This window comes from Bos indicus x Bos taurus, chromosome 2, assembly GCF_003369695.1.
Source record: "Bos indicus x Bos taurus breed Angus x Brahman F1 hybrid chromosome 2, Bos_hybrid_MaternalHap_v2.0, whole genome shotgun sequence".
NCBI lineage: Eukaryota > Metazoa > Chordata > Mammalia > Artiodactyla > Bovidae > Bos > Bos indicus x Bos taurus.
The window spans coordinates 85,299,773-85,321,900 of record NC_040077.1 but is presented as its reverse complement, the minus strand read 5'-3'; the positions used below and the strand labels follow the sequence as shown (position 1 = coordinate 85,321,900).

The following is a 22,128-nucleotide window of genomic DNA, read 5'->3' as shown; positions in this document are numbered from 1 at the left end:
TGGGGAATTTATTTTAAAAATTAAGTTTTCTTTTTAGAAAGGTAATCAGCTCAGTTCATTTCAGTCGCTCAGTTGTGTCTGACTCTTTGCGACCTCATGAATCACAGCATCCCAGGCCTCCTTGTCCATCACCAACTGCCGGAGTTCACTCAAACTCATGTCCATCAAATCGGTGATGCCATCTCATCCTCTGTTGTCCCCTTCTCCTCCTGCCCCCAATCCCTCCCAGCATCAGGGTCTTTAAAATGAGTCAACTCTTCGCATGAGGCGGCCAAAGTATTGGAGTTTCAGCTTCAACATCAGTCTCTCCAATGAACACCCAGGACTGATCTCCTTTAGGATGGACTGGTTGGATCTCCTTGCAGTCCAAGGGACTCTCAAGAGTCTTCTCCAACACCACAGTTCAAAAGCATCAATTCTTCTGCACTCAGCGTTCTTTATAGTCCAACTCTCACATCCATATATGACTACTAGAAAAACCATAGCCTTGACTAGATGGACCTTTGTTGGCAAAGTAATGTCTGCTTTTTAATATGCTATCTAGGTTGGCCATAACTTTCCTTCCAAGGAGTAAGCGTCTTTTAACTTAATGGTTGCAATCACCATGTGCAGTGATTTTTGAGCCCCCAAAATAAAGTCTGACACTGTTTCCACTGTTTCCCCATCTATTTCCCATGAAGTGATGGGACCAGATGCCATGATCTTAGTTTTCTGAATGTTGAGCTTTAAGCCACGTTTTTCACTCTCCTCTTTCACTTTCATCAAGAGGCTTTTTAGTTCCTCTTCACTTTCTGCCATAAGGGTGGTGTCATCTGCATGTCTGAGGTTATTGATATTTCTCCCAGCAGTCTTGATTCCAGCTTGTGCTTCCTCCAGCCCAGCGTTTCTCATAATGTACTCTGCATATAAGTTAAATAAGCAGGGTGACAATATACAGCCTTGATGTACTCCTTTTCCTATTTCGAACCAGTCTGTTGTTCTATGCCCAGTTCTGACTGTTGCTCCCTGACCTGTATACAGGTTTCTCAAGAGTCAAATCAAGTGGTCTGGTATTCCCATCTCTTTCAGAATTTTCCACAGTTTATTGTGATCCACACAGTCAAAGGCTTTGGCATAGCCAATAAAGCAGAAATAGATGTTTTTCTGGAACTCTCTTGCTTTTTCGATGATCCAGTGGATGTTGGCAATTTGATCTCTGGTTCCTCTGCCTTTTCTAAAACCAGCTTGAACGTCTGGAAGTTCATGGTTCACGTATTGCTGAAGCCTGGCTTGGAGAATTTTGAGCATTACTTTACTAGCGTGTGAGGTGAGTGCAATTGTGTGGTAGTTTGAGCATTCTTTGGCGTTGCCTTTCTTTGGGATTGGAATGAAAACTGACCTTTTCCAGTCCTGTGGCCACTGCTGAATTTTCCAAATGTACTGGCATATTGAGTGCAACACTTTAACAGCCTCATCTTTCGGGATTTGAAATAGCTCAACTGGAATTCCATCACCTCCACTAGCTTTGCTCATAGTGATGCTTCCTAAGGCCCACTTGACTTCACATTCCAGGATGTCTGGCTCTAGGTTAGTGATCACACCATCATGATTATCTTGGTCGTGAAGATCTTTTTTGTACAGTTCTTCTGTGTATTCTTGCCACCTCTTCTTAATATCTTCTGCTTCTGTTAGGTCCATACCATTTCTGTCCTTTATCAAGCCCATCTTTGCATGAAATGTTCCCTTGGGATCTCTAATTTTCTTGAAGAGATCTCTAGTCTTTCCCATTCTTAATAGTATGCTATAAAAAATAAAAGTTAAAGGAGTAATAAAGAACCATATTAGGACAGTATAAAGGAAAAAGGAAAAAGGATGGGGAAGAAAGGGGAAAAAAGAATAAGAATACAATATTAAATTAAAAAATAATAAGCCCTAAGATAAAGAGAGACAAAATATTCATTGACTTGAAGTTTCACTGTTTTTAGAATGTCATTTTTCCCCAAAACAATATGTATATTAAATGCAATCTCAGTAAAAATTCCAGCAGTCTCTTTTAATTCTACAAGCTGATTCTAAAATTATAGAAAAGCAAACAATTTCAAATAGTCACAATAATTTTGGAAAAGAATCACAGCAACACTTGATTTCAAGATTTACTATAAAGCTACAGTAATCAAGGTGGTGTGATACTGGCAAAAGAATAGATAAGTCCATCAACAGAAGAGAACAAAAAGTTCCAAAAATAGAGCCACATGTTTATGGTCAATTGATTATTGACAGAGGTTCCAAAACATCCCAATGGAGAAGGAAAATCTCAACGTTTAGTTTTGGGATATCTGGATACTCATACTGGAAAAAAAAAAACAAGCTTGGAACCCTTCCTCAGATTATATACAAAACTAACTTGAGGTGACTCATAAATCTAAATGTAAAAGCTCAACTATAAAGCTTCCAGTGGAGCTATTTCAAATCCTGAAAGATGATGCTGTGAAAGTGCTGCACTCAATATGCCAGCACATTTGGAAAACTCAGCAGTGGCCACAGGACTGGAAAAGGTCAGTTTTCATTCCAATCCCAAAGAAAGGCAATGCCAAAGAATGCTCAAACTACCACTCAGTTGCACTCACCTCACACGCTAGTAAAGTAATACTCAAAATTCTCCAAGCAATAAGTGAACTGTGTACTTCCAGATGTTCAAGCTGGTTTTAGAAAAGGCAGAGGAACCAGAGATCAAATTGTCAACATCCACTGGATCATCGAAATAGCAAGAGAGTTCCAGAAAAACATCTATTTCTGCTTTATTGACTATGCCAAAGCCTTTGACTGTGTGGATCACAATAAACTGTGGAAAATTCTGAAAGAGATGGGAATACCAGACCACTTGATTTGACTCTTGAGAAACCTGTATACAGGTCAGGGAGCAACAGTCAGAACTGGGCATAGAACAACAGACTGGTTCGAAATAGGAAAAGGAGTACATCAAGGCTGTATATTGTCACCCTGCTTATTTAACTTATATGCAGAGTACATTATGAGAAATGCTGGGCTGGAGGAAGCACAAGCTGGAATCAAGACTGCTGGGAGAAATATCAATAACCTCAGACATGCAGATGACACCACCCTTATGGCAGAAAGTGAAGAGGAACTAAAAAGCCTCTTGATGAAAGATGAGAGTGAAGAACGTGGCTTAAAGCTCAACATTCAGAAAACTAAGATCATGGCATCTGGTCCCATCACTTCATGGTAAACAGATGGGGAAACAGTGGAAACAGTGTCAAACTTTATTTTGGGGGGCTCCAAAATCACTGCAGATGATGATTGAAGCCATGAAATTAAAAGATGCTTACTCCTTGGAAGGAAAGTTATGACCAACCTAGATAGCATATTAAAAAGCAGACATTAGTTTGCCAACAAAGGTCCGTCTAGTCAAAGCTGTGGTTTTTCCAGTAGTCATGTATGGATGTGAGAGTTGGACTATAAAGAAAGCTGGGCCCAGAAGAATTGATGCTTTTGAACTGTGGTGTTGGAGAAGACTCTTGAGAGTCCCTTGGACTGCAAGGAGATCCAACCAGTCCATCCTAAAGGAGATCAGTCCTGGGTGTTCATTGGAGAGACTGATGTTGAAGCTGAAACTCCAATACTTGGGCCACCTGACATGGAGAACTAACTCATTTTAAAATACCCTGATGCTGGGAAAGATTGAGGGCAGGAGGAGAAGGAGACCACAGAGGATTAGATGGTTGTATGGCATCATTGACACAATAGACATGGGTGTGGGTGGACTCCGGGAGTTGGTGTTGGATAGGGAGGCCTGATGTGCTGCGGTTCATTGGGTCGCAAATAGTCAGACATGACTGAGTGACTGAACTGAGCTGAACTGATAAAGCTTCTAGAAGAAAATACAGGAGAAAGCTTTGAGATATGATGATAGGCAAAGATGCATAGTTAAGACAAAGAAAGCAACGGCAATTTAAAGTTGTTGTTATAGTTCATCATTATTAAAAAGACTTCTGCTCATCAAGTCATCACTATGAAAATATGCAGGTAAACCACTGATAGAGAAACATATTTCTGATAAAAGATTTGATTTCAAGATATATAAAATACTTACACAACTCATAAAACCTCAATACAAATAACCCAATTTTTAGAAGTGGACGTTTTAAAGACAAAAGTCAGGAGCTAGTATTTTTAGCAGAAACCTAAAACATACTCACTGCCACTTGGAAGCACATTACTGTTGGAGAATTAAGATGAGATCATCTCTACTACTGAGATTTCTTGGAAACTTCCCCAGGGCTAGGCTACAGAATGTATTCTTGAAGAGTAAAGGTTATGTTATTTATTTTATTTTGTTTAAAATAATTGTATAATACTTTATGCACCTAAAAAACTAAAGAGCTCCCAGAATACTAAGAACTAACAGTCAATCTGTTGGGGGAGAGTTGTAGGGAGAGGAGTTGTTGGTTTTTTAAAAATAAAAACTCACTCTATTTCAGAACTGACACTTGATGAACAGCACTCAGAAAGGGAATCATTTGCCCATTATGTGCAAAAATATTCAAAGAAATGCCCATCTGAATTATCTACAAATTTTCCCCTTAACTGAAACTACTCCCTTTATCATACAAAATATGTTCCTGGAAATTTAGTAGTATTTTAAGAATGGTGTTTTTTTCCATGTGTTTAAATAATTTTATCAATGGGTTAAAATATGAGGTCCATTACAAATTATATGACTCAGGGGTGAGGTCTTATTTAATAGTCTAAGGTGGAAACTTTCCTCATCCCTTTTGTATAAAAAGACATTTTATATTATAGTTTCACTAATGTAGAACCTACGGTTCATAATAGACATTTGAACTCAGATCAAATCCATGTTATATTGTGAATTGGATAACAGTAGAAGCTTCACTTTTTTCAAAAGAGAATGAAGAATTTATATCCAGTTTCTAGGGCTTTCCATGGTGCAGCGTATTCAGTAGAGGCTAAAGCAGCTGTGAGTTATGGACCTTTCTCCTTTGTGAGTGGCGTGACATCCTGACACGCTGTATACTAGTTTCCTATGGCTACTGTAACAAATTGACAAAAGGTGGGTGGTTTAAAACAACAGAAAGTTATCCTCTGACAGTTCTGGAGGCCAGAATCAGTATCACTAAGCCAAAATCAAGGTGTGGTCAGGACCACTTTCCCTCTGAAGACTCTAGGGAAGAATCTGCTTGTGACCTCAGCCCCAGAACGACTTAAATGGAAATGTATGTGTGGTCACAAAAGTGCCACACTCCAATTTCCACTGGTTTGTGTGCAATAACTAGACTGAATGTTTATTTACACTTTACTAGTCCTCTGACTAGTGCAACAACTGGATCAAATGTTAATTTACACTTTACTAGTCCCCTGAATAGTCAAGTCAAATAAAAAAATATTTTTGGCCTACCTACAGTTATATCTCCCCTCCTTATTCAAATATGGCATCATGTAAATCTTTAGATGAACATAACAAGATAGACATGTAACAAGGCTCAAATTTCTAAAGAAAATTATAAGAATCTAAACTCAAGTATTACCTAAACAATGATTAATTCTATAAGCATTTGTGATATGCTGGCCTAGTCTATGCCAGGCATTAATGTAAGCTCTGAAGAATCAGTGATAAAAAAGACATGATGCTGACTTTAAGGAGCTCACCTTGGAACAATGAGACATGTGGGAGCAAATATCATTATCCAAATTCAAGGTAAAAGCTGTTGAAGTAATGAAGTTGTTCATTTTTCTCAGGAGACTTGATATTTGAAGTGAGCCTTGAAGGACAGGGAGGAGTTCTGAGAACACACAAGAGTTAGAGAAGGCATTGCAGGCAGAAGCAACAGTGTGTTCAAAGGCACGGAGGTGTATGTGTGGGTGTTGTTCATTAGAGAGGTCAGATGGCTGGGTTGGTAGGACAGGGTCATTTTGAGGGTCTTTACATCAGGGTTGAAAGCTTAGACTTTATCTTATGGGCATCCCAAAGCCACTAGAGCTGGATGTGATGCTACTAAGCTTTTTCTGGGCCATGTGACCTTGTTTTTCTGTTGTGTCTCCTTCGGGGTCAGTTGCAAAGCCAAGCTTGTTACCAGCTACCTCAGGCTCTCTGCTGAAAAAGCAGACTGACTTCTGGAAAGCTTTTTGTAAAGTCATAAGAAAACATTTAACTTTTATATTTTAGGAAAAATCCTTCACTCACTTGTTATGGCTTTGGAGGTACCAATGTGGCCTGAGGTGGCAGGGGTATAGAGACTTGCTTCTCCAACCCAGCTGAAAGAGTTTGATGTATATCCCAGTCACCTTGTGAATCTAGATGTCCATTTTATTGCTCCATTTCTCTGAGCTGGTTTCAGATCATGCATGATTGTCATAATTTTTACCTTTTGTTGCCTCTACTCCTTCATCTTAGTTGCTGGGGAAATAGCTTGATCAATGGCAGCATCAAAAGATATGTGCTGGCTGTCCATCTTTGTCCAGTCTGTGGCATTTGGCATTTGTTTCAGGAAGGCTGGTGGCAGGGAGGAAGACCGACTGGGGAGGGACCTTGGGGGGAAGGGATTGCTGCTGAAGCCCCAGCAGGTGATAACACAGATCTGAGTAAAGCAGAGGCCATGAGACCAAGCTGGGCTTGAAAGCAAATGATCTCAGGGAAGGATGGCCACCTCACTTGGCCTTGGCTTCTAGAATTGGCACATACCCTGGCCCTAAACAGCTGTAACCTGGTTTTGAAGGAAGATCTCTTTTTCTCTTCAAAATACTCCTTTCACATTTTTCAAACAAAACAGAGTATAACAAAGAATAAAAGAGATTTTTCCATAGTGAATGGCTGGAGAATCTGAGAATCAACTCTGTACACTCAGAGATGCTTACACTGTACTGATACTGCCAAAGAGAAAAAACAGCAATCAGCCATATTGTGGAGGTGTTCAAGAATGTCACAAGTTTTATAAAACCAACTTTTCTGAGTCTAAGCCTCTTTCTAACTGAAATTGGGGAGTAGACATAAAATTTCAGTGGTTTCTGGACCTTCCCTCCCTTCCCCAGGGTCTCACAGGATCTGGAAACTTTATGTAGCCCCAGGATATGAGGGATGAGCCTCTCCCATCCATTGACATCATGGTGGGTTCTCTTTTCTTCTGTTCTGTGCTTGACAAGAGGCTTATGCCTCTTCTCCCCTCTTCTCTTTAGTCTATTTTCAAACTGAAATCTGCTCACTACCACAAAAAGCATTTACAATTGCTATGAGCAGAAAGCTGCCTGGTGTACTCTTTTAGTCATGTAAGCAAGCTTTCAATTACCTCTGAAGTTCTCATCATCACTGAGGAAGCAGTCTATAAACAGTCATTTTTCTTTTCCCTTACTCAGACCAGGGGGGAAGAAAAGATATAATGCTTGTCCTGTTCATTATACAGCTGAATAACTATACTACCTCTGTTTCCCCCCCCCCCCTAATAAAGACAGGAAGGGATTGAATAGGTGATATAGAATAGCAATCCAATAGTTTTAAAATTTCTCCATTTCTCCCACAATGTCCTCTTTATTCCTCTCCTCATTTTTGTTGTTGTTGTTCAGTCTCTAAATTGTGTCTGACTCTTTGCGACCCCATGGACTGCAGCACGCCAGGCTTCCCTGTCCATCACCAACTCCCAGAGTTTGCTCAAACTCCTGTCCATTGAGTCAGTGATGCCATCCAACCATCTGGTCCTCTGTCGCCCCCTTCTCCTGCCTTCAGTCTTTCCCAGCATCAGGGTCTTTTCCAGTGAGTTGACTCTTCGTATCAGGTGGCCAAAGTATTGAACCTTCAACTTCAGCATCAGTCTTTCCAATGAATATTCAGGGTTGATTCCCTTTAGGATTAACTGGTTTGATCTCCTTGCTGTCCAAGGGACTCTCAAGACTTCATTTTACCATTATGTTTGAATTTCTAATCTAATTAAGTTTGTGATTCAGTCAACATATATTTATTAGATTTCTTTTATGCAGTAGCCCTATGCTGAGTACTCTATTTCCCTCCTAATTTCTGGTTGAGAAATGCCAGCAAAGACCTTCATTTAGATGGATCTAGGTGTGGAAGGCTGAATATCCCAACCGCTACTTTTACAAATGCTCTATTTAATGAAGAGGCCAAATGGGGCAATTTAGATGAGAAATTAATGGTTTGAGAACCTGAACTATCTTGGGTTTTTTCTCTTCTCTCTCTTTTGATTGAATTTTTCAACTGAATAATTGAAAAATATCTATGTACTGCTGTGTTGATGCACTGAAAAAAAATCATCAGCTTTATCAATAATACCTTCTTCTTTTCAAGGCAGAGATTTGAAATTAAGAAAATATATATATTTTTAAATACATAATTTCTTTTAACAATCAGGAAAACTCCAGTCTTAGTGAACAAGATGATAATATTTATATGTTATTTTTAGTCCACTGCTCTTTTGAGAAACTATATTTCTTAAATGCAGAGCTCTTAAAAGGGAGAACAAATGAGCTGTGTTTTGATATAAATGGAACTAAAATTAGAAATTATTCAGAGATAAATGTATTTGCAAATCTACACTAATTTATTCAGTCTTTTCCATTTAAAAAGTTCATTGTCTATGGATTGGGCTCAGTGCTGGTACTGGGAGAAAGTAAGGGTGAGCACTGTTTAAGGAGTTTGCAGTATTAATAATCTCGTTAATATTCCAATTTTATTAGGCGCTTTACCTTTAAAGTCCTAGAGTTTAAGGAGAGTTAGTGTAATAAAATCCCAGGGTGTTCATTTACTCACTTGACCACTGCCATTTAAACAGACTAAAGTCTTACAATAAGGTCAATGATAATAACACCTTCTCTTGATTCTATTTCCTCTTGTAGCTACTGCCTCTCTCTTTCCACTCTTTCTTCCCTTCTGTCCCCTCACCCCGACCCCCACTGCCACAGCACATACGGGTAAACTTCTCAAGACTTTGATATATTAATTTTATCTTTCCTTTCATCTCCATCCATCACTCACTTTTTTTTTTTGAACGCACCATGCAAGATGTAGGATCTTAATTCCCTGAACAGGGATCGAACCTGTGGCCCCTACAGAGGAAGCTCAGAGTCTTAACCAATGGACTGCCAGGAAGTCCCTCCATCCACTTGCTTCTAATCTAACTTTCATCTCCATCTACCTAAACATATCTAATGCTCCATGTTCAGTCCTCATTTTACTCCATTTGTCCCTTCTTGTAACATGTTCTTCTCTTGCTCCCATCCTCTTCTGAGGCCCTTTCCCCAGTCTCCAGGGCCTCGTTTGTATGTGTGTTTATGCTTAGTCACTCAGTCGTGTCCAACTCTTTGCAACCCACCAGACTCCTTGGTATAGATTCCAATATAAGGCTGGTTCATGTTAAAATTTCTCAAAGCTGAAGTTGTAGGTCACCTTTTCTTCTCATTTATAATCTTCACTGAGGTAGTCTCATCCTTTATATACCAACAATTCTCATATTTGCATCTCCTTCCTAGATCTCTCCTCTGAACTTCAGACTTGTGTATCCAACTGTATACGCTCCATCCCCTCTTGGATATTTCTGAGGCTCTTTAAACTCAACATGTCCCACCTGGAACTTATGATCCTCGTCTCTTTTTTCTGGTATTTGAAATGTCAGCCAATGGCATTGTGGTTCTCTCAGCTGCATTATCCTGAAACCTAGGGATTGGTCTCGAAACTCTCTTCCCCTTAGCTCTGCCTTCCATAGTATCCAGTACATTACCAGTACCTTCTAATCATCTGTCAGATCCACCATTATTCTGCATCTGTGCTACCACCCTAATCCAAGTTTACATCTTCTCCTGCCTGGCTTACTGGTCTCTCTCTTTTCTAGCTCAATCTGTCCTCCACTGCAACCAGAATAGCCTCTTTAAGTTGCAAGTCTGATCAAGTCACTTGGATACTTAAAACTTTTCTGTCACTTAGCGCTGCTTGCAGCAGAAAGATTATAATCTGACCACTTCTACAGGCCCATCTTGCATCAGCTCCCCACATTGCTCCCTCTACTCCTCAGATATTAACTTAATTTCAGTTGCTTTAATGCCATGTTTCTTCTGGTCACAAGGGCTAGCAGAGTTGCTCACCTTCTGAACAACTCTTCTCTCTCTGTTCTCCCTAGGTTGCCTATGTAACTCCCACTCATCTACCAGATATAAGGTCAGTTCTTCACAGAAACCTTACCTGATCTCGCATACTGCATCAAATCCACCAGTTCTACACTCATAGCACCATAATCTCAGTAGAAGTTGTCATCCTTGATATTTATACATTTTGTTGTATAAAGTTTTGATTAATGTCTGTCTTGCCCACTAATCTGTTAATTCACTGAGGGAAAGTGCCTTTATTGAATTAACAGATTAAATAAATAGATTTATAATTCTTATCATTTTATCCTCAAAAACCCTGTGCAGTCCCTGGCACATAGTATGCATTCAATATAAATTTGTTGAATAAATGAACAAAGGCATGAATAAATGAAGGTCATAATGACCCTCCTAAGGTCAAGATGGCAAGACTAAGATTGTAGCCAGGTACTCTAAATTCCAGTACAGTTACTGTGAAAGTGAAAGTTTAGTTGCTCAGTCATGTCTGACTCTTTGCAACCCTATGGTGGGCAACCCTTAGCCCTTCAGGCTCCTCTGTCCATGGAATTCTCCAGGCAAGAATACTGGCGTGGGTTGCCATTCCCTTCTCCAGGGGATACAGATTACTAACCTTCTCAATAAAGAACTTGTCCTGGATTGTTCTTCAATCCAGGCAACTTCAATTCGTCAAGTCCGATTACTCAACCCTACCATTTTCTGCAGATGCCATTTATTTAGCAAGAGGATGCTGTAGATAAGGTAATATTTTTTTTTCTCCACAAAATGTACGCTATCTTTTTGTTCTATTTTGAAGGGGTATTATGATAACCCATGCTACTATTTAAAACTTGTAAAGTTTCTTGAGATTCCCAGAAGAAATACAAGTTATGGGTTACAAAGAGCAATTTTATCTCTTGCAATAGAATTTTCTGTTTAATTTGAAAGGCTAATAACTTCAAAAGAGCATTCTCTTAGGTGGGACAGTCATCATCATATTCCCAGCTGCTGTGTATATACCTTCTCTTAGAAGTGAAAAAGGAGAAAGTCATTTTGCTGTGTGGAAATGCTTTGTGTATTTTATAACATCCAAATAAAATGTTCAGTGGTTGGAGGAGATTCTGCTGTATTTAGGACAAATAGATTCTCTGTTAGCCCCGAAGAAGCCTGAAGATGTGATTTTCAAGGGTCTTTGTGCTGTGGAAGAAAATGGAATCATTATTTTTGAACTCTCCCTGCTCACGTCAGTGACTCCCACCTGCAACTGATCTGCTGGTTATAAGTAGCCATGAATCGCCTTGCAGATTGCAGGCAGTGTAGCCAACCAGGGCCAGGCAAAACCAAACTCCTGGTAAGTTTTATTAGCTCTTTCTGTTGAGTTTCGTTTCCATTTTACACCTTGGGGTGGGAGACAATCTCTACTAACACTGGTGTGGTGTGTCTGTCTCAGATCTGTGTGGAAGGTGTACATTATTTTTTTCTTCTCTTCAAGACTGCTGTCTTACCACTTAAAGTAAATTAAGATTGGTTGTTGTTTGGTTTGGGTTCTGTTGTTGTTATTATTAAGAATTACACTTTCTTTGGGACAAGTGCTTTTTTTTTTTTCAGTTGAAAAGGCATACTCACTTTCTAGGTTGTATTAATAATTGCTTTGTTTGTCACTGTATAACATTCTCATTCTCATAGACTCCTTTAAGCTAATCAGCTGGTTCTGGGGGGACCTCATTAGCAAATGAATGTGGAAAAAAAGAAGACTACAAAATTCAGGTGAATCAATATACTACTACTTCTTCCTTGTTTCCCTTTAAAAATGTTTCTTCTTTCTCTTTTCTACTTCTGCCCTCCCTTCTCCTCCCTTCTCTTTTTCTTTTCTTCAGTCACCCCCTCTCCGGTCATCGACATTTCCTTGATCCTTCCTTTCACTCAGCTTCCTTCCACCATGCCCAAAGCATTCCTGCTGCTGGCTGGCGCCCTGGTGCTCCCTGGGCTTGTGCAAGGAGTCATGCTGAGAAATGAAGAAAAATGGAAGCCCCTCAACATTCCTAGAAACCGAGATCTGGTAAGAACAGTCACTGGGACATTCTGCGCTGTGGGGTGAAATCAGCACCTCCCTGGAGTTATGCACACCGCACTCTGCTAAACAGTGGAGACGAGGCTGCCAAAGGTTGAGAAGATTCCCCAGCAGGACTAGAGGTGAATTTTGCTAGCCTAGTAGCCAGTGCTCTATTATAGTTTCTCTAGCCAATTTACATTTGTTTCTGTATGGAGAAACAAATTTATATTTAGAAATGATTTTATAGACACATGGCACATTACATTTGTAAATGATCTTATATACATATTGACTTTATAGCCTTGATTTCTAATAAGTATACAAAATTAAGAGTGTAACAGGGAATTGCATTTTGTACAGCTCAGGTTGAACTGATAACAAAACAGATTGTCATATAACCAATACTTGCAAAGCCCAGTTGCAAAATCTGAAAGTTTCCCTGTATTCTTGTCAATTTGCTAGGTGTTATTTTCAGCATAAAGTTATCTAGGAAATAGAATTCAAAATATCAGTTAAAATTCTCATTTAAAAAATATGCCAAATATAGCAAACATGCTGAGTTTATGATTTCAAAATACTATTTTCTAAAGAAAATTATGTAAAATATAACAATATAGTATCAAAATAATAGAATAGCACTTTGCATAGCTTCTGTGTATTTGCAGAACACACAGCTGAAAACCCCACATTCAGAACAACTGGCTCTGTTTCACCATCAGTCAGAGAGGAGGCATCTGAGCTCTGAGAACTGTGGGGTTCAGGGGGAAAAATGAAGGAAAAAATACTCACCTTTGAGTGCTTGGGGTATTTAAGTTATAAATAACATTGAACATTTCTTTCTCTCTTCAGTTTTTTAGAACTCTTCAGGCATATTTTAAACGAAGAGGTCTTGACCTTGGGAGGTTTTCAGATACTTTCTCCATGAACGAGAATCCCAGGCCTCTCTCTTTCCAGTCAGAACTTATTGCTTCTGCATTTGCAGATTATGAACAACAGAAAAACTCCCTCTCCAATTACGTCAAAGGCTGACTGTTTCCTCTGAGTGCAGGTAAAATTTATCCCTTTATCCCTAGATCTCTCTAAACATATAACTGAGTCATAAAGAGGTTTGAAAATATTTATTTGAATAAATGATTTTATTTCCTTACATAAATAAGTGCTCAGTTCTGATCATACTTGTCACTGTTAATACTCAGATTTGGTTCATATATTTTACAGTCTGGTTTTAAAAAGAAATGACAGTAATTTTCAAAGGATAGCTTTCTGGGAGAAGAGATATATTAAAATGGTAGAATTATCACTGAATAGAATTATGAAATACAATGAAAAACCACCTATTCTTATATCTTTTTTCAGACTAGGTCATATAGCTAAATTATGTGGAAAATCATATGTAAAGAAATATATTGAATTGTCCAGTTGGATTAAATGGAAATTAAAAAGTTAAAAGAATAGTTTCTTTGGGGAGAAATTATTAGGCATATATTTGAGCTTGAACTTCCTCACCTAGTTGGGAGAAAAAGGTAGAATATTAGTAAAGATGGCACTTTATCATAGGAAAAAATTTAGAAATTTATGTCTAAGATTTAATTTTTATTCATATTGTTTTAGCATCCCTATCAAATAAATACCTACCATTTAAAAAGTAACAGGTATGGTGCAAAGAAAATACATTGTGATTCTAGTCTATTAACTTTTTATTTTGCTGAATAGTAAAGGGAACCGAATTGTAATTAAAATCTACTCCCATTCTTTCATGGGCAAATGGATGGAATTATGAGGAAGCAAACCATTGTTGCACTTCATTATGATTGTGAAAGGATTTTGATGATTAGCTACTTTAAATGTAATGATTTTAGAAAAATAATGCTTGTTATTCTAACAAGAGGATGCAATTTACTGTGTGGCATATGCACTTGAAAACTGTCCTTCAATGAGAAAATAAGATAGAAGAAAAATAAGTATATTAATGAAGGCTTCCCTTGACTACTTTTCACACTCAGCCCCAAGAGTAACATACACTAAAAAGAGAATAATTATTAATACCAAGTATCTATTTCAGTATGGGACAGTATTGCATACAAACTATTTTTTAAGCCTTACTTTATTCATCTATAAATTGCATATATGGATCTCTAACTCAAAGAAAGTTTTAGAGAAAACATCAAGTACATATTCTCATGTAAGCACAAAATGAGATAATGTTTAAGGGCAGGGGAAAAAAAATGCACTGTTAGTGGTACTGTAATATAATAAGAATTATTCAACTTTGTGAAAGAAGCAAAATTACAAGCTTTCCGGTCTTAACAACTCTGATTAAGAAATGAAGATAAAAAGAGTTTTCACTGAAATATGTTGATATTTGGGTCTTTGGGTTAATTGTATAATCTTCATTTCTATTTCATTATAATGTTTTCTTTTTCTTTCAGAAGTCTGGTGGTTTTAAAACTACAGATGAAGCTTCTCACTAGAAAAATTCAGTCTTGATCATGGCTAAGTTTTTGTGTGTGTTTCCCTCTCCACTTTTATCAGTCTGTTATGATTTTATTCTGTATTTCCAGATTTACATGTAAATAGTTTGAGCTTTGGGACATATGTGACTTATGTGCATGGTTTTTTCCCCACTCAATAATCATAGATATCAATATAGCACTGCATATATTTGCAAGGGTTACAAAAACACCATAAAGTCAAAGGAAATTCCTTTCAGCTGTGTTCTATGTTTCTTTTTTATCATCAGTGTTTTTATTTGAAAGGGACATTGATCATTTTTACTTTAGTTAATTATCTGTAACAGGAATTTGGGTTTAAAATGTATCTTTTTCCTACAAAGAATATACATTTCTATTAAAAGACCCCACAGTCTTAGTTTCATGTCAAGAGAGAGTAAGTAATGAATATCCACAATTAAGTTGAAATGGAAGACAAAGAAACATGGGATTTTAGGAGTTGCTCAGGCCTCTGGGAGATGTTCTCTGCCATGATGTTCAGAGGTGGCTATATTGTGCTATAGCAGATATCCTGGTTTAGTCTCTTAAGTCGTGTCTGACTTGCAACCCCATGGACTGTAGCCTGCCAGGCTTCTTTGTCCATGCGATTCTCCAAGCAAGAGTACTGGAGTCGGTTGCCATTTCCTTCTCCAGGGGATCTTCCCAACCCAGGGATCAAACCCAGATCTCCTAAATTGCAGGTAGATTCTTTACCAACTGAGCTACAAGGGAAACCCCACAGCAGATATCTTAGGAACCTACAACCATAGGAAGAGAGGGTAGATACAGGCAGATTTCCCTTCTTTCATAACCAGTGCTCTTCCTCCACCAGCCCTCCCCAACTCAGGCTGAATTGGTCTGATTCTCATATTCTTATTTGTAACAGCTACTTTTCTTTATGAAGGGCTGTATCATTTTCTCTGATTTCTGCAAAAACAAAAACCAAAACCATACATCATGCCAGAAGCAAACATTGTAATCCTAATGACACTAGTCTGTACATTCCAAAGTAGTTTTATGTGGCTTTTTTGGTGGATGATTGAATATGAATAATAAAATATGCAAGAACAGGTTATATATCTGGTTCAGTATGTTCTATGTAAGTAGTCATATACGTGTCTGTTCTCCCTGGAGAGTTGTGAGATATTTGTGAGCCAAGATCATATCTAAGCCTTTTTTTATTTCTCCAGCACCTACTACAATGCCTTGCATGTAGCAAGCACTCAAAAAATACTTGTTGAATTCAACTAAATGTGTGATATTTTGCTATTAGTCACACAGTAATGGAAGCTGCTTCTAGTTAATGCCAAGATTTTTTGTTTAACCATTTAAAGGATGTAAATAATTATTGATATTATTCCTCATAAAAATAGAGCCTATTCAGATAAATGATAGAGTGGTGGGGATCCTTCACCACTGTCTAGTTCCACTCAAATACCAAAGGGACTGGCTTTCCCTTTTCCTTTCACCACTCCTGCTCTGGTTGTCAAGACCTCCAAAAAAGGAATGCTTTATCAGTTTCAAGGTCTTTGAAAAGGAAGAGCATCCACAGGGGACTTTCAGCTGTGAGCTTGCAAAGTCTCAGAGAAGCAGCATGCATCCTTCTGCTGAAAAATTCCCCACAACTGGCAGGTAGCTGTCGATGGGAGGCCTACACTCCACTAGACTAGAGTTTCTCAACAGTGATGGGATTGTCATTTGGGGAAGGACAAGTCTTCATGGTGACCATTTAGCACACCTGGTCCCCAGACAATATATAGTGGCATACTAGTGATTCCCCTCCCCCATTATTTTGACAACAAAAACCTCCCTAGTTGTGTTTCTAGAAGGTCACTGGGGAAGTGATTTTGTTCACTGATTTTGTCATCAGCAGAAGACTAGTGTTTCCTGCAATGAAAATGCTAAGTGTTCTGCAGGTGATCTAGGCTCCCAAGGGGTCTGTAGTCCTTCTTTCTTAGGTCCTTGACAGCCTCTCAACACTGACTCTGCTCCTTTTTGATGAGCATCCCATTCCCTGTCCCCAGGACATGGCCTGTTGGCCCCTGTCCCAGGTCTAGTGTGGTCAAGAACTATTAAGGGTGCAAGATTTTGTCCAATTTGCAAGCTACACAGTAGCTGCTACAATTTCACAAATCTTGGTGGACCCTGAGATCCCTGGATCTGAGGCAACAGATTTTGTTATTCATGGCTCAGGAGGCAGCTTGAGTTTTACATTCGCATTGGTTCCCCTTGTCCCTAAAGTATCATGGAGGCCATGGCAGGGTGGGTCCAGGTGTTTAGTGGGCATGAGTTGATTTGTGCCACAGCCAAGGAACCCCAAACTTAGGAAATCCTCACTCTTATAAGGGGGCTACATGCCCAAACATGCCCAACCTTTGTCCCAGAGGGAAACATCTTTATTATACTGGTCAGGAAACAAATCTGTCCTCTGCCCCAGAGGGAGACAGTATTTCTGTCTTTCAAGGCTATTTGTTCTCCAGACATCCTTGAAAAGATAGCCCAGAGTGAAAGCAGGGACAAGCTTTTGCAGAAAAGACAACCGTGGAAAAACTGCCTCCCTAAAAGCGTTATACCCCATCTTGACTCCTCTACTTGAGAAAGGGGAGTCGCGACCTCCCTGTGTACTCTTCATGCTGTGGTCATGGTATAAATCCAGTGTTATCCTTTCCTCAGATATTTCATTTTGATTCTCAGAAATGAGTCAGAAAGTCTGAAAAGTTTCTTCTTGCTATTTTCATTACTGCTGTAACAATTCCACTTCATCTCAAGGTAAAGTGGATGCCTCTGACTCACCAGTGGACACATTACTTACAAGGAAGTAGAGAAAGGAAAAGCAGAAAGATTACAATTTCAAGACATGTTGCTATAATACATTCTGACCTATAAAATAAGGGTCATCAAGGTGTTCCATAGCAGAAAAACTGTCACCCCCTTGCTCCCTGTCCAGTTCTCCACAACGTGAATCTATATCTTCACAATTGTTACTCCCATATTCCAGGCATCCAATAACAAAATAAAATTCCATGGACAGAGGAGCCTGGCAGGCTACAATCCATGGGGTCACAAAGTGCTAGACACAACTGAGTGACTGAGCACACAGGCCATCTGGGTCTCGGGAGAACATTCTCGTTACCAGATGACCAGTTCTTCTCCCGTTGATTTCCTTCTTTTCCCTAGGAGACTTAGGACTAGAGACTCTTGACTTCCTCTCAAGTGCAGTTTCCTGGATGCCTGGAGAAACTCAGGGGGGAATTTACCTGTTAGGAATTTCTGTGAGTTACCTTGCTAGCTTCCCATATTTTATACTCAGATAGGGCCCTGGGGATCCTTTATCATGAGAAAGGAATGACTTCTAGCTGTGAGATATTTTTCTCTCATCTGGGAGTTCCCCTCTTGCTGGTCCTGGTCCTCATTCTGCCATCAAACTGTGGCTTTTCTGCATCTGGATTGTCATAAAGAGGCACTAGTGGCCAAGTCAGGTGTTAGGCTCCCTGTAACTTGTCCCTACCCTCAGCTTCATATTGAGCTGCATTCCATACTTCTACTCCCTTGCCCATTCCAAAGGCACTTTCAGTTCCATCCAGTTGAGTTCATCAATGTGATTTAAGCACAGATTACTAGCCTAGAGAGGAAAGTTCATTAAGATGTATCAGGTAGTGCTGTTCTCAAGATGTTGACAGCAAGTGTCTCTAGAATAGGACACTAGAGAAAGTTATAATTCAGTGTAAAATATAAAGCATAGGAGTGTGTAGGTTGACGTAGAGTTCCACTGAGGAGAGGCAGTTGTTTAGTCCCTAAGTCGTGTCCGACTCTTTGTGACCCCATGGATTGCAGTGCACCAGGATCCTCTGTCCATGGGATTTCCCAGCCAATAATACTGGAGTGGGCTGGCATTTCCTTCTCCAGCAGATCTTCCCGACCCAGGGCTTAAATTGGCAGGCATATTCTTTACGCTGAGCCACCAGGGAAGCCTCAGGGAGAGACAGTGTATTAATTCCAAGTATGGGATTTGGAGTCAGATAGACCAGGCTTCAAATCCTGGCTCTGCTACTAATTAAAAGACGCTTGCTTCTTGGTAGAAAAGCTATGACAAATCTAGACAGGGTATTAAAAAGCAAAGACATCACTTTGCTGACAAAGGTCCATATAGTCAAAGCTATGGTTTTTCCAGTAGTCATGTATGGATGTGAGAGTTGGACTAAAAAGAAAGCTGAGCACTGAAGAATTGATGCTTTTGAACTGTGGTGTTTGAGAAGACAATGAGAATCTCTTGAACTGCGAGGAGATCAAACCAGTGAATCATAAAAGGAAATCAGTCCTGAGTATTCATTGGAAGGACTGATGCTGAAGCTGATACTTTGGCCACCTGATGCGAAGAACCGACTCATTAAAAAAGACCCTGATGCTGGGAAAGATTGAGGGGAGGAGGGAAAGGGGGCGACAGAGGATGAGATGGCTGGATGGTATCAGCGACTCTATGGACATGAGTTTGAGCAAACTCAGGAGATAGTGAAGGACAGGGAACTCTGGCGTGCTGCAGTCCATGGGGTCACAAAGAGTTGGACACGAATGAACCACTGAACAACCAAAGATCAAATTAAAAAACAAATATTTTTGAGGGAAATATTGTAGACAAAGGAACATTTTCTTCAAGCACATTCCCCAACTCCTTAACAAGCTTAAACCAGAGGCTTGAGCCCAGTTGCAAGCTTCGAGTCCTGGAAGCTGGGAGGGTCCAGATCAGGTCCCGCCTACTCCCGCGCTCATACCCACGCCTCCCGGAAGAAGCCTGGATTAGAGGCTCCTGCGGAACCTGAGCGCGGCGGCTTCGGCGCAGGCCGAGCCAGTTTCCCAGAAGGACTTTGGGTCCTTGCTTTTAGCGGCTCGGCGCAGGGTTAGCGTCTGGGAGCCTCTGCTCTTCCGTTTCTCTGTCGTTCCTGAGACTGCGTAGCAGAACCCCGCAAGCATGTCGGGGTTCAGCCCGGAGCTCATCGACTATCTGGAAGGGAAGATTTCCTTTGAGGAGTTCGAAAGGAGAAGAGAGGAGAGAAAAACCCGCGAGAAGAAAGTGAGGAGATGATAGGCCTGGATGCTCTCACTGTCTTGTCGCCTTAATACACTTAAGAGATGTGAAGGACCCGACTAAATTCACCCTTATGGGGCGGGCCGCGTACCTCTAGCAGTTTCTCCCCCCCCCCCCCTTTTTTTTTTTACCGAAACTCCGGTTCTCACATTACCCCTGTGCTAACCTCCTCTTTAAAACATTTCACTCACCAGAAAGCTTTTGTCTCGGTGGGAACCACTTCTTTCTCTTTTTACTGTTGTCAAATAGTACTTTTTTTTTTTTTTTTCGCTTGAGAGTAGCTTAACGCTGGTAGATTAAATGGGGTGGAGATGGAGGTGGGGTGTGGGCAGTAGAGTTCAAAACAGTAGAGTCAGTTTGTATCTGGTTCAAGTCCTAGCTTTGCCGCTGTTATTTTTGTGACTTTGAATGCGCAACTCACCTCTCTTCTTGAGGCCTCAGTGTCCATTTCCCGACGGAGTGGTTTCAGCTCCCATTTTTGAGGAGTCTCCCAATGGTGTGATGTAACCCTCCACAGGATTATCTTTTTTTTTTTTTTTTTTTTTGTCTGATAACAAAAACTTCTCTGGTAAATGAGGAAATACATGACTTTTTCATGTCTCTTCACTTGATGTTGGAGGGAAAATAAAAGTAATTGCACCTTTTGAGGTTAGCTGTTGGATTCTTTCCTAAATCGTGCAACCAATAGTGCCCCATCTCTTTTCATTTAAAAAGCAAGGCTGAAAAAAGAAAGACTGCAATGTGTAGATTAATGAAATTATCAAGGTTTTTAAAATTATTTTTTACGAATGACTGATTCAGACTGAAGAATGAGACCCAAGTACAATGAGATGCTTTGACAATATTCAAATTTAGATTTCACATACTGTCTATGTGTTCAGAGCTCAAGTTTTATAGAAATAGAAAATGAGGCAGATGTTCTCTTCTCAGCTGGAAAGAGCTAAACGTGCATTTGATTTTGGAGTCATTAATTAATTTTCAATCCCAGAGTCTTCAGGAAAAAGGAAAGTCATCAGTTGAAGAAAATCCAAATGACTCTGAAGTTCCATCATCATCAGGAATAAACTCTACCAAATCTCAGGGCAAAGATGCCAATGAAGGTATGTTAAGATCACTGCCTGCATTAAATGTTAAGGGTATCTAATAATTTAGTGAAAGTGTTATTATTATTTTTTTTAATTACTGTGGTATTCTGTTGTTGATACCTGGCTTTTTAGGAACATAGTACTTGGTATATAATTAGGTGCTCAATATGTATTTGTTGAATTGTTGATTATGGTGCTGGTTAGTGGGCTATGTTTGTGAAGAAGGGTTTCAAATCTGCATCAGTGTTGGGGAGCCTTTTGGGGTCACGGTTTTTTAAATTGACCCTCTCATGTGGTTGCTAATTATTCTAGGCTATACTCCCCCAAATTGTAATGAATTATAATTCTATACAAAGGGCTTCCAAATCGCTTCTTTAATTATGAGAGGTAAGATAGAAATGTCAGAGTGGAAGCCAGTTGGCTGTCCACATGGGACCTTACACACAGCATAGATATCTTGGTGTGTTACCTCATTCCAGGATTCAGTCCTCAGCTCCGCATGACCAGATACTAAATTTGGTTACTGCACCCAGACCAATTAAACTTATGAGAGCCTAAGTGATGAATTAGTAAGCAAATTACTAATTTCTGGTGATTGATCAGAATACTAATGATAGTTTGTGATATCCAGTCATTCATATCAAGTAATCTGGGATGTGGAACTATCAATTAGAATTTAACTTCGGGCATAGGGTCTAATTGAGAACTAAATTAAACTTTCTTGCCTTACTGGGTAGAAATGGAGGCTGTGCAGGAGACCTAGGTTCTATCCCTGGGTCGGGAAGATCCCCTGGAGAAGGGAATGGCTACCCACTCCTGTATTCTTGCCTGGAGAATTCCATGGACAGAGGAGCCTGGCGGGCCATAGTCCATGGAGTCACAAAGAGTTGGACACGACTGAGCAACTATCATTTTCACGTATAAGGTCTAATTGAGACCTAAGCTAAACTTTCTGGCCCTAGGGGGTAGAAATGGAGGCTGATTGTTTTTCTTCCAAACAAGTAAGACTTTACACAGAGAAAACACTAGTCGGGTAAACAGAAAATGAACAAGTTTTGTCTGTCTCCTTGGACCAAGTAGGGAAGAAAGGGCAAAGAGGAGAGAAAATTAGGATTATAGATTCTTTGCTAGGCAAGTGGAGTGAAAAAGCAGGCTGAAGGTGTTCTAAAATCTGTGAGTCCTTCCTTATCTGCTCAGAGTAAGAGCTGCTCTTCCATCATAACGTTGTCTTTGAGGTGCAGCTGTTAGTAGCAGGCACCATGGGGTGCTTGCCAGTTTTCCGCCAGTGAAAGTGAGAGTCAGTCGCTAAGACATGTCCGA

The 22,128-nt window shown here is 39.8% G+C and overlaps 2 protein-coding genes across 2 annotated transcripts in view; both read left to right on the top strand.

The window, feature by feature from the left end:
- The first annotated feature begins 5,676 nt into the window (after window positions 1-5,676).
- On the top strand, window positions 5,677-15,242 carry C2H2orf66 (chromosome 2 C2orf66 homolog). The gene is made up of 4 exons (XM_027553983.1): window positions 5,677-5,716; window positions 11,976-12,157; window positions 13,001-13,199; window positions 14,581-15,242. The coding sequence occupies exons 1-3, from the start codon at window positions 5,677-5,679 to the stop codon at window positions 13,178-13,180; spliced, it is 402 nt and encodes a 133-aa protein (XP_027409784.1). The 3' UTR covers window positions 13,181-13,199; window positions 14,581-15,242.
- A 4,257-nt stretch (window positions 15,243-19,499) lies between these two features.
- GTF3C3 (general transcription factor IIIC subunit 3) overlaps window positions 19,500-22,128 on the top strand; it is a 32,561-nt gene continuing 29,932 nt past the window's right edge. Inside the window, exons 1-2 of the mRNA XM_027563454.1 lie at window positions 19,500-19,708; window positions 20,712-20,823. Coding sequence (XP_027419255.1) covers window positions 19,607-19,708; window positions 20,712-20,823 — 214 coding nt within the window. The 5' untranslated portion in view covers window positions 19,500-19,606. The remainder of the gene's footprint in view (window positions 19,709-20,711; window positions 20,824-22,128) is intronic.